Here is a 12,590-nt window from a genome sequence, read left to right as displayed (position 1 = left end):
TGCAGATGTCGTTCTCTCTCCGGAACAGGTGTCATCAAGCTATGATCTGCTGGACTCATCAGGCCTCCTCAGGATTAATTAACCAGGTGAAGGCTCCCTCTAGGTGAAGGCTTCCCTCCTCAGGATAAGGCATGTGTTGAAAGCTGTGTCTGCTGCAGAGATCAGACAGCGAAAAGATGTTTATTATTGGGCTTCTGACTGGGGAAGCTCTAGCTTGGGCCTCCCCTTATATAGAGCAGAACCATAGCATTCTGAATAATTTTGATACCTTTTTGACCGCAATGAATCAGGTTTTTGATGATCCCAACCGTTGTGCTACTGCCGAAGCAAAATTGCATAGTCTGTGGCAGGGTAGACGCTCGGTCACTGAATATACAGCCGAATTCAGAAGTTGGATGGCAGATACCACTTGGAACCCTGTAGCACAAAAGAGCCAGTTCCGCCAAGGGCTTTCTGAACAGGTAAAGGATGAGCTTGCCAGAGTAGATATTCCTAATGATCTTGAGGAATGTATCCAATTGTGTATCCGAATTGATCAAAGGCTTACAGGAAGGAGAGGTTGGAAATGTTTGGCGGTAATAGGGGCATGCATCTCTCTGCTAGTCCATTTGTTCAGCAGGATTCAAGGGTCTCTCTGGGTTCTAACACTCCTGAGCCTATGCAGGTTGATGCGATCAAGAGATCCTATTCCATCCAGGAGAAAGAGAAGACGTTCAGAGAACTTATGTCTTTATTGTGGGGATTCTGGTCATTATGCAATTCTCCTAACAAGGTTAAAAGAACTATTGCTGTGACTGATGTGATTGAGCCTGAACACATAAACTCCATAAGCCAGTCTGTCTCCCCACTGATTCCTGAAGAGAAAGTGAACTCACTACTTTCTCACTTTGTTATCCCTATTAAACTTGTATTTGAGGGCCGTGAAATCTCCTGCTCAGCTATGCTGGACTCCGGGGCGGGGGGGAACTTTATGGATATAGAGTTTTCCAACAGCAATAATATTCAAGCAAGAGATACATTTACCCCTATTGATATGGAGACAGTTGATGGGTCACCCTTATCTTCAGGACCTGTTACCCATAAAACGGTTCCCCTGGTTCTGTTGTTTGAAGCTGACCATTGTGAGACCATCAGCTTTCAGCTGATTACGTCACCCAAGTTTCCCATCATCCTGGGCATTCCTTGGTTCTCCACTCACAATCCTGCCATTAACTGGGGAGCACGAACTATAGATTTTACGTCCTCCCACTGTAAAAAATATTGCAAAAAACCTTGCCAACCAAGTCCGTCACCAACCAAGGAGGCGCTAAGTGATATAGTGGCTATCCAGTCATATGACAATTTGCCCCCACATTACCATGAGTTCCGGGATGTCTGTGACAAGAAAAATGCAGATAAATTGCCCCCTCTTCGCCCATATGATTGCCCCATTGAGCTTCTCCCAGGGGCAGAAATACCTTTTGGCTGCCTGTTCAATTTGTCATAACCCGAACTAAAAGTACTCAGGGAGTGGATCGATGATAATTTGGGTAAAGGCTTTATTAGATACTCAACTTCTCCTGCGGGGGCAGCCCTGTTCTTCATTAAAAAAGACTCCACCTTGCGTCCATGCATTGACTACCGAGACATGAATAAAATCACTATTAAAAACCGCTATCCATTACCCTTAATCTTGGAAATGTTGGAAAGACTTCGTTCTGCTAAGATCTTTACCAAGCTTGATCTACGAGGGGCATATAACCTTGACCGCATTCGTCAAGGAGACGAATGGAAGACTGCCTTCAGAACCAGGTATAGGCATTTTGAATCCTTGGTGATGCCGTTTGGACTCTGCAACGCCCCTGCAACATTTCAACATTTTATCAATGATGTCTTTCGTGATCTGTTGGACCAATTTGTAATTGCCTATCTGGAAGATATCCTTATCTTTTCTGATAATTGGGAAGAGCACCGCAAACGTTTGCACAGTTTTCGAAAGATTAAGGAAAAATAGACTTTACATTAAATTGGAGAAATGTGAGTTTGAACAAACCCAGATCCACTTCTTAGGCTATATCATTTCTCCGGAGGGAGTGAGCATGGACCCCGAGAAGGTCAAAGCAGTGGTAGATTGGTCAGCACCCAGAAATGTTAAGGAAATTCAACGGTTTGTCGGGTTTGCCAACTTCTACAGAAAATTTATAAGAAACTTCTCTAGAGTGATAGCTCCAATCACACAACTTACAAAGAAAGGGGTACCCTTCGTGTGGACCTCTGAGGCACAAGCTGCATTTGAAAAGCTGAAAACTCTTTTCACTTCCGCACCAATCTTGGTACATCCCGATCCTGAACTACTCTTTATAGTGGAAGTAGATGCTTCCAATTCTGCCGTGGGAGTGATCCTGTCTCAACGAAGTGATGAAAAGATGCAGCTTCATCCTTGTGCCTATTTTTCCCGTTTGATGTCACCAGCCGAAAGAAATTATGACATTGGGAATAAAGAGCTACTGGCAATTAATGAAGCCTTTTTCGGAATGGAGGCATCTGCTAGGAGGGGCTAATCACCCTGTAACTGTTCTCACTGATTAATTCTAGATTCAATTTTATCATTTCATATCGACCTGGATCGAGGAATGGTAAGGCCGATGCCTTATCAAGGATGCTATCTGAGCCTCCCCAGGAGGGTAATTCCGAATGTTCAATCCTAACTCAAAAGAACTTTCTAGGGGACACAAGTGCAAAGACATTCTTGAGTCTTCTCAAAGAGGGGTATGAGAATGACCCACTTCTCAGTGATCCTTCTAGAGACATTAACCTTGAGTACAAGAATGGATTTTGGACTCTAGAGCATCGTCTCTATGTACCTGAGTCGGCTCGGGTGGAAGTCCTCAAATTAGTGCATGACTCCAAACTGGCGGGACACTTTGGGATGTCAAAAACAGAGGATCTTCTGGTTCCTTCTGGTGGCCTTGTTATAAGAAAGATATCAAAAGCTACGTGGCCTCTTGTTTGACATGCGCACGTCATAAGACACCCCGAGCTTCTCCTTTGGGGCTGCTCCAACCACTTCCTGTTCCATCAAGGCCTTGGGGGTCAATTTCTATGGACTTTATAGTTGAATTACCTCCTTCAAGAGAAATGACTACGATCTTGGTAGTTGTCGACCGCCTTACTAAAATGGCTCATTTTATACCGGTTAAGGGGGTACTGTCTGCTGAACAAACTGCGGAGTTGATGGTTCAAGATGTTTTTAAATTACATGGAATCCCTGATGATGTGGTATCTGATAGAGGAGTACACTTTACTTCAAAATTTTGGAAAAGCTTTTGTTCAGCTTTAGGGGTAACCGTTAACCTGTCCTCTGCTTTTCAGCCACAATCTAATGGTCAGACTGAGAGGATCAATCAAACTTTGGAACAGTACCTTCGGTGCTTTGTCAGTTATCTTTAGGATGACTGGGTGGATTATCTACCTATGGCAGAGTTTGTCTATAACAATGCTAAACATAGCTCCACTTCCCAAAGCCCCTTTTTCCTCAATATGGGGTATCATCCAGTTTTTATCCCGGATCTCCCTATCCCAACTCAAATTCCTGCTGTTGCCAACAGATTAACTACATTGCAGGAGATTCAGGCGAAGTTGATCGAGACCTTGGGGAAGGCTCAGGAAAATTATAAAAGGGCTGCCGACCGTCATCGCAGATCAGTTCCTACCTTTCATGTGGGCGACAAGGTTTGGCTATCTACCAAAAATCTGAAGGTTCATGTTCCAGCTGCAAAGTTGGGCCAAAAGTTTGTGGGACCTTTCCAGATTTCTGCTCAGATCAACCCAGTCACCTTTCGCTTAAAACTTCCTGATAGTATGAAGATTCACCCTGTGTTTCATGTATCACTTTTCAAACCATTTCATGAAAATCCTTTCTCTGGAAGAATTCTTCCTCCTCCTCCACCTGTTGAGGTACAGGGTGAAGAAGAATATGTGGTAGAGAAGATTCTTGATTCTAGGATGTTTAGAGGAAAATTGCAGTATCTTGTCCAATGGGAAGGATATGGGCAAGAGGAAAATTCTTGGGAGCCTGAGGAAAACGTCCATGCTCCTAGATTGACAAGAGAATTTCACCAGAGGTTTCCTCACAAGCCTGGTCCTAAGATGTCCAGGAGATGTCCTGTGGGGAGGGGAGTACTGTCAGAGCCTGGGATCAAACCTGGTCCTTCTGCAGTGGGAGGCAATGTCTCTTCTCACTGAGCTATCTGGAATGCTGGACAGCTCCCTTGACAATTCTTGGATAATCCTGCCTTGTGACTTGATTTCTCATGAACCTTGATCTCCTTGCTCCTCCCATGAACTTCCTTATAAAAGCCATGTCCATGCACTTCCTCCTTGCCAGATTATTGTGCCTTACCAGCCAATATCCCGCTTACTGTTCCTGCTGCTGTCTTCATCTATGTTACCGACCTTTGGCTTGCTACTGACTACGATTCTGCCTCATCCTATCTACTACCATTGGTGACTGACCCTTGGCTTGTGACTGACTCCGCTTCTGTTTGATCCCTGAACTGTTTGATCCGCTTTTGGTTTCCAGCCTACTTATTCCCTGGTGGGGTGATCCTGAGATCTGCGACCTGGCATTCACACGCAGCCAAATCCATCTCCACCATTAGGAGCTCTGGGGAAGACCGGTGGATGCTTAGACCCCGCACCTCAGGTGAGCCTGTGTCATTCCCAGGGTGGGCCGCTGGTGTACCAATCCTGCTGGTTTCAGGTAAGCCTTACAACTGCTGTAGCAACTGGTCTCTGAACCTGACCTTATATCGTGACACCGAGACCAGGTCACGGCCCCTGAGTACACCTACCCGTGGTAGAGGGATCCGCCAGAGGTATCTGCAAGATGAGAGCCTGATGTGAAGAGGCGGATGTGCCCGAGCAGGACGGATGGATGAGCAGAAGCGTGGTCAGACAGGCCGAGTCGGTAACCGTGGGAGCAGCGTGGCACAAGGCAGCGGGCAGAGAATGGTCGAGTCACACACTGGGTCAGTAACAGAAAATTAGATCCAATGGGGAGCATCCAAGAGAGAGGTCAGAGCAAGAGAATACAGCACAGTCAGGGACAATCCGGGTCAGCAACGATCAAATAGCAAGGAATACAGGAGCAGGAACACAGGATAGACCAAACTGCAATCAGTGTCAGCGCAGAGCGGATTTAAATACCACGACCTGTGCTGTCTTTGGTGCCAGGCGTGCACCCGCGGCCCCGAGTGCGCATGCGCAAGTTCCGTCTCTGCCGCGGCTGGCCAGGACCTAGTTAATAATACATGCAGCGCTAAATAAGAAACCTGCTAAAACATAAAGAAAAATGTGTGATGGACTACTAGTGCTTAGTCGTGATTTATAAGTGTCCTCATAGCATATATGCAGTAGTCCCAATAAACTTGTGCAAGACGTGATGAACTCCGTGCTGTGAAGTGTTTAATATTATGCACTCACCAGAAAGCGCATAAAATGCGCATTTGAGTTGTCAGACCACTCCTGGTCCCAGAAAGGTTGCACCTATATGGATCATCTGGCAAGCTGTCACTCTGTCACTCCTTAACCAGCAGGGGGACTCCCGACATCCAAAGAACCCCACAGAGATAATCCAGGCTTATACCCAGGGCACTTTCATGCAGTATCCACCTTGAGAGAGGGGGGGCTTGATCAAGAAGCCCACCCCAAAAAACACTGATAGTGTAGTATGTTCCAACCAATAGTTCTTTATTAAAGATGAAATGTACAAAGTAACTCACAGAGTATCCAGATATAAAGATGGCCGCCGGCCTCCACGAGGTACGGAACGGCGTGACGTCACCGGCTAGGCTCCACCCTGACGCGTTTCGTGCGGACGAGCACGTTATCAAAGGGGGATCCCGGTGCACCCAAGTAAGTCCAGCCAGCCGCATCCTTCGTACCTTCAGCTATCCGGGACATTAACCACCCGTGTCATTCTCCCCATGTCATTGCAGGTGGCTGGAAGGGACGTCAAGTTGCGGGCAGTCGCTGACTTGGGAGCCTGTAGCTGTTTCTTAGACATCCAATTGGCCAAGGACTTACACATCCCTCTTCTGCCTAAGAAAAAGACTTGACGTCTTACTTGCGGATGGCACTACTCCGAGTTCCGGACCTGTTACTTAGGAGACCACTCTTATTCTTGCAACCACCGACTCTGGCCATCAGGAGTTTATTCACTTCGACGTGATCAGATCCCCCATGCTCCCAGTCATCCTAGGAATACCCTGGTTGCAAGCCCACAATCCACAGATCGATTGGCCCAAGAAGAAAATCATCTTTTCTTCGGAATATTGTCTACAACAATGTGGTGCCCCTGCACCCACCAATTCTTCCATGTGCCTTTTCAGTCCAACCTTCCCCAGAGGCCAGTCAACTCGTTCCCTCTACCTACCATGACTTCCTCGATGTGTTCGATTAAAAAAAAGGCTGACGCATTGCCTTCTCATCAACCTTACGATTGCCCAATTGAGTTACTCCCAGGAGCAGAAATACCATTTGGGTGAATTTTCCCTTTACCCGAACTTGAACTGGAAGCCCTCCGGCACTATCTAGATGAGAATCTCGCTAAAGGATTCATCCTCCCCTCTTCCTTTCCTGCAGGGGCTGGTATCTTTTTTGTGGAAAAAAAAGATCGATCTCTTAGACCATGCATTGACTACAGGGAACTTAATAAAATTACCATCAAAAACCAGTATCCTCTTCCTCTGGTGCCCGAGTTATTCCAGAGATTACAAACGGTCCAAGTCTTCACTAAATTGGACTTACGGGGTCCTACAATTTAGTCCATATAAGAGAGGGCAATGAGTGGAAGACCGCCTTCAGGACACGCTTCGGACATTTTGAATATTTAGTGATGCCGTTTGGGCTATGTAATGCCCCTGCTACGTTCCAACATTTTGTGAACGACATCTTTAGAGAATACTTAGACCTTTTCGTGATCGTCTACCTGGATGATATCCTAATCTTCTCTACTTTACTGGAACTCCATCGGGATCACGTTAGGAAGGTGCTAAACACTCTAAGGATGCATGGCTTGTACGCCAAGGCAGAGAAGTGTGAGTTTGAGAAGCAGTCCATCCAGTTCCTAGGGCTCATAATTTTCACCGGGGGGGGGATCTCCATGGACCCTCAGAAAGTACCTTCTGTCCTGGATTGGCCTGCACCTGCAGACAGGAAAGGGGTCCAAAGATTCGTGGGTTTTGCTAACTTTTACCGGAAATTTATTAAGAGCATTTCCACCATCATTGCCCCAATCACTCAACTCACCCGCCAGCATACACGAGTTTGCTGGAGCCAGGAAGCTCAAAGAGCGTTCGAGCAATTAAAAGACCAATTCACCTCAGCTCCTGTGTTACAGCATCCAGATCCAACACTCCCCTTCATCCTCGAGGTAGACGCATCTGAAGTTGCTACAGGAGCCGTGCTCTCCCAGCGTCAGGGCCCAAAGGCTCTGCTTCACCCAATAGCCTTTTGTTCCAGAAAACTCAGCCAAGCCGAGAGGAACTACGATGTGGGAGATAGGGAACTGTTGGCAATTAAAATAGCCTTCGAGGAATGGAGGTGTCTCTTGGAAGGAGCTGGCCACCCAATTATGATTTTCACGGATCACAAAAATCTGGAGTATCTAAGGTTCGCCAAGCGCCTAAGACCTCGACAGGCTAGATGGGCTTTATACTTCCCCAGGTTTAACTTTCACATAACCTACCGCCCAGGATCCAAGAACGGGAAGGCAAATGCCCTTTCCTGCATGTTCCCGGACCCAGAGGAGCCCTCTCCCCCAACACCATTTTGTCGGCCCATAATTTCTTGCTGATCCAACCCAGCCTAAAGTCTTTGATCAAGCAGGCCTCTGCACTATGCCCTGAACCTGAACAAAATCCACGTAGAAGGCAGGATGGTCTTCTGTGGCACAAGGGAAAAACCTTTTACCCCAAGAAGTGAGGTCTCAAGTGTTAAGGGCTCTTCATGACCATCAACTGGCTGGACACTTTGGAGCCTGTAAGATAATGGAACTAATCCAGCGATCCCTCTGGTGGCCTAACCTGAATCATGACTGTAGAGCTTATGTGAAGTCATGCATAGTATGTCTACGGAACAAGAGAGACAAAGCCAAGGCCTGGGGGTTGCTGAGGCCCCTGCCCATTGCTGAGCGACCCTGGGAGATGGTCGCAATGGACTTTATTGTGGATTTACCACCCTCAGAGGAGTTTACTACCATTCTGGTAGTAGTGGATCGGCTATCCAAGATGGACCACTTTTTACCAATGGTGGGTATGCCATCCACACCAGAGACTGCACTAACCTTCATCAAAGAGATTGTCAGGTTACATGGTCTGCCCATCGTCTCAGACCGAGGGGTGCAGTTTACGTCCAGGTTCTGGAGAGCCCTCTGCAAAGCCCTGAAGGTAGAACTCTGCTTATCATCCGCCTACCATCCCCAGAGTAATGGACAAAAGGAGCGAACGAACCAGACTTTGGAGCAATATTTACGGTGCTTCTCTGCCTTTTCTCAGGATGATTGGGCATCTCTACTCCCATTTGCAAAATTTGCCTACAATAACTCAGTCCATTCTGCCACAAACCAGTCGCCATTTTGGGCTAATTATGGATTCCACCCTTCCTCCATACCTGACACCATTCCCGAAGCCTCGGTACCCACAGTACAGGACAGACTCTCCATGCTACAGAACAACTGTAAAGTCCTCAGAGTCTATACTGAAATTTCAAGGCTGATTATAAGAAACACTACGACAGGAAAAGGAGAGGAAACCCTCCTCTGAAGATTGGAGACAAGGTTTGGCTATCAACTGCCAATCTATATCTCCCGTGCCTGTCACGTAAGGTCCTAGGTACATTGGCCCTTTCCAGATCAAGAGGGAAATAAATGCAGTGGAATTTTAGCTGTCTCTTCCGGAATCATACAAGATCCACCCAGTTTTCCACGTCTCCCTACTCAAGCCAGCTGTTCCTGATCCTTTTCCAGGGAGAGTAGAACCACCTCCTCCACCAATAACAGTTGGGGAGGAGACAGAATAAGAGGTTGAAGCAATTCTGGACTGCAGAAGGCAGGGAAGACAGATCCAGTACCTGGTCAGATGGAAGGGGTACCCACTTGAAGAAATTTCCGGGATACCAAAAGGGAATATACATGCCCCCAGGCTTCTCCAAGAGTTTCATTCCAAGTATCCTGAAAAGATGGCCCAGGTGGGCATCCGGAGGCTGCCCTTTAGGGGGGGGCACTGTCAAGGTCCTGTCCACAGCAGGAGTTCTGGCGTTTCTGCCAATACTCTACATGGCTGCAGAAGGACACATCAGCCTCAGTCTGGTGCCAGGCGGCCTTTATAAGGAGACTCATCATTTCCTCTGGTTGCTGGATGATCTCTAGCTCCCCTTGGTTTGTTCCTGCTTCCTGTGACCTGCAACTTCCTGATTCCAACTCGGCTTGGACTTGTCTGCTCTACTACCCCCCCCCCCCCCCGATCTGACCTCGGCTTGGCTAAAGGATACTCTCTCTCTCACTCCTCCATGTATGAGCTCGGCTATCGCACCTGGCCACGTCTGCTCTGACTCCCACCCGGTACCTGACCTCGGCTCAAACTGACTTCCGGTAAAACATCCAAATCCTGGAAGGCTTGCATACCATGCACAGGCTCCTACATTCTGCAGACCTTTCCCCGTGCTTCTGAGTGGACCACCAACCAACACTCCTACAGGCGACCTGTGCAACTTTGGGTCTGACTCCCGCTGTCCCACTCTCAGAGGAGTCCGGAACTTAGCAACAAGGGAAGCCCTCTCTCCATTGGCCTCCATCACCAGGTACATGATAAATTACCTGCATAATGTGTATTCTTACAGTACGTAAAAATTTAGAAAAAAAAAATCAGACTATTGTCTTCTTAAGAACCTAACAATGTTTTTTAAATAAATGTGGTTTATCATTCATTTCAGTTCACTTTTCTTATTTGCCAAGTAATTTTAATTTCTATGTTGAGGGTCCCCCAAACCTGAAGTGTCCTGGGCTCCCCAAGGTCTAAATCCAGCACTGCATCTACCTTCAACCACTGCCCATGAATATGAGATAGCAGGCATACAAACTATTTTCAGATGAATTTGTTGATGATCTCAAGATCATTATGATGCAACTTCCCAACATCCCTCTTACGGAAAACAACTGGTCAAAAAGGTCTAAAAAACTTTCTCCATTGACCACTATTTTTATGGAGATATGCTGCACTGAGAATGTATGGCTGCTAACCTCTCCATTAACATAAAAAATTTCACAAATTGTAGGCGCCACTACAAAAACTTTTTTTCAATGGTTAAAACTTTATTGTCCAAGACCACCAAACATCCTGCTGGAAACAAACTCCTCTCCCGATATGTGTCATCCTAAAACAGGGCTTAAATGTATCAACTATAAAGTTCTGCTCAACAAAGTAAGTGGTGGTGCAGTCTGCAGTTTGTGATTTGTGTAGTATTCAAGGGGTTAGGACCCATTCACAACACAACATAGTGCACTGCAATGCACACATCTTGTCTAGTGTTCGCATGAATTGTGGTGCACCAAACAGCCCTTTCAAAATGTTACATTTTGCAGCACACATAAAGTTAAAGTTGCCTTGGAGTCTAATTGCTTTTTAATGTAATTTCCATGCAGCAGGACACATAACCTGTGTTACGGTATTACACGGAGCAACTTATGTATTACTGCAGCAAAATGGTGTGAATTAGACCAAATACAGTGCAGTAATCAGCCTGAGAGCAGTGATGTTCTTTGATGGCTTCATTATTAATAACATGGAGACATACCTAAACCAGACATTTGTGTTCTGGTGATCGGTGATATCTGTACAGGAGGTGTGCATGTTCTAGTGTTGAATCTGTGAAGGTTGTGTGTTTTGTAAAAATTGTGATATTTCTACATTTAGAGATTTTTTTTTTTCATGAATTGATGCGCTCTAGTGGTAAATATTTTCTCTCTCTTATAGTTATCTGCACGGGAGACCAGTGGAGGGAACAGCCTTTGTACTGTTTGGAGTGAAAAAAGATTTAACTGACAAGAGTCTAACAGATTCTTTTCAAAAGATTCAGGTATTTCTATATTAAATGCAAAGATATAAAAAAATCCTTATAAACGTTTTGATGTTTGATTCATTATTCAGAAAGAATGGTCACTAAAATTTCACCAGAACATTTTATTTCACATGGTATTTTGCTGACTGTTAGGTGAATGAGGAAATTAGTAAGATGAACTTTTTTTGTAGAAGATAAAGAATCCAATATACTGTAATGTCTTTTTGTTCCATCATGCAGGTCCTAATGAAAATACATGCTTAATACCTAAAGTTTGTAGGGTTGTAGTCCAGAGAGGTTAAGGATAATATCATGTTTTAACTGGACTAAAGAGTATATGTACAATGCTCCATGGTGTGAATACACAGTATGTAAAGTGCTGTATGAATTGTCTGCTATTTAATTACCTGTAATAAATAAATAGTATAGAAAGTTGCATTTTTCATGTGCTTTTTGAAAATCATTTGTAGTGCTAATCCCCACTAGAAACAGATAGGTTCTCCTTAAATGGTACACAGGCCATCAGTCACCCAAGCACTGACAAATTAAAGCTCAATCCAAGGGGGTGTCTTTTAGTATTTATTGCAATAGAACCTTAACAGGAGAGTGGTTTAGGGCATGGGATACTCCAAATAAAAAATCAGAAACAGCAACGAGAGCATAGATTTCTCTCTCAGAATGTCTAAGGCCCCATAGCTGTAAACCATTGGGCAATCTTTGGCAACTGGTTGCCTTATGCTTCTGCACAACTACTAGTCCCCAATCAGGTCCTTACTCAGTGTCCAAGGAGCAGTCTGTCACCCAGTCTCCACAGGTAGTCCTCCTTCAGACTCTGAAACAGTGTCCTTCAAAGTGTATTCCCTTTGTAGCTGACCTCGTAGGCGCATTTACAGCAGGTGCCCCCAGGAGTGCTGGAACCCTCCCTGAGGATGAAAGAACGGTCTACCCAGGGCTTTTATGACCTCCTCAGCCACCTTCCGGGTGCCTCCTTTCAGGGATTGACCAGGGTATAATAAATATGTATTTGGTCATTTGAATCTCCCTCTCTATGCTCTGGAAGAGTCTTCTAAAGGCAGGGAGAAGCAATCAAACTCCCAGCCCAGAGATTCTGAACAGACAAAACCAATAAACCACCACCCCTCACATTACAGTGGGACCAAAAACAAAATTTGCCTAACTGGAAGGGTGCTACACTTCCATACATTATAGTTATGCCAGGGGTGTCAAGCTCAGTTTCATTTCTGGCTGCATCAGCATTATGCTTGCTCTCAAAGGGCCAGTTGTATCTCTAAGACTATATAGTATAAATGTATCTACTCTTTATCATATTTGCATTGATTATTACTGTCAGGGCTCCGGGGTGTGACCAGAGGTATGTGACTGACGCAGGGAAACGCAGGCTTCAGATAAGTTATAAACAATATAATTTATTAAAGACTAACAATACAAACATAAAAGCAGTGCAATAAACATATAACACAGTGCAAACGAAC

The 12,590-nt window shown here is 45.5% G+C and overlaps 2 protein-coding genes and 1 long non-coding RNA gene across 3 annotated transcripts in view; 2 read left to right on the top strand and 1 right to left on the bottom strand.

The window, feature by feature from the left end:
• LOC149442413 (A.superbus venom factor 1-like) overlaps positions 1–12,590 on the top strand; it is a 476,989-nt gene that overhangs the window by 132,231 nt on the left and 332,168 nt on the right. The window contains exon 9 of the mRNA XM_089656130.1: positions 11,013–11,115. Within this exon, the coding sequence (XP_089512256.1) occupies positions 11,013–11,115 (103 nt within the window). The remainder of the gene's footprint in view (positions 1–11,012; positions 11,116–12,590) is intronic.
• LOC149442414 (uncharacterized) overlaps positions 1–12,590 on the bottom strand; it is a 167,122-nt gene that overhangs the window by 53,841 nt on the left and 100,691 nt on the right. The window lies entirely within an intron of this gene.
• Positions 3,454–6,098, top strand: LOC149442415 (uncharacterized). The gene is made up of 2 exons (XM_089656125.1): positions 3,454–4,197; positions 5,979–6,098. The coding sequence occupies exons 1-2, from the start codon at positions 3,454–3,456 to the stop codon at positions 6,096–6,098; spliced, it is 864 nt and encodes a 287-aa protein (XP_089512251.1).

The sequence above is a fragment of the Staurois parvus genome, unplaced genomic scaffold (assembly GCF_062004578.1).
Source record: "Staurois parvus isolate SC_StPar_1 unplaced genomic scaffold, SC_StPar_1.0 ptg000887l, whole genome shotgun sequence".
Classification (NCBI taxonomy): Eukaryota; Metazoa; Chordata; class Amphibia; order Anura; family Ranidae; genus Staurois; species Staurois parvus.
Note: the sequence above shows the minus strand (reverse complement) of the source record. Positions and strands in the feature narration are given on the sequence as shown.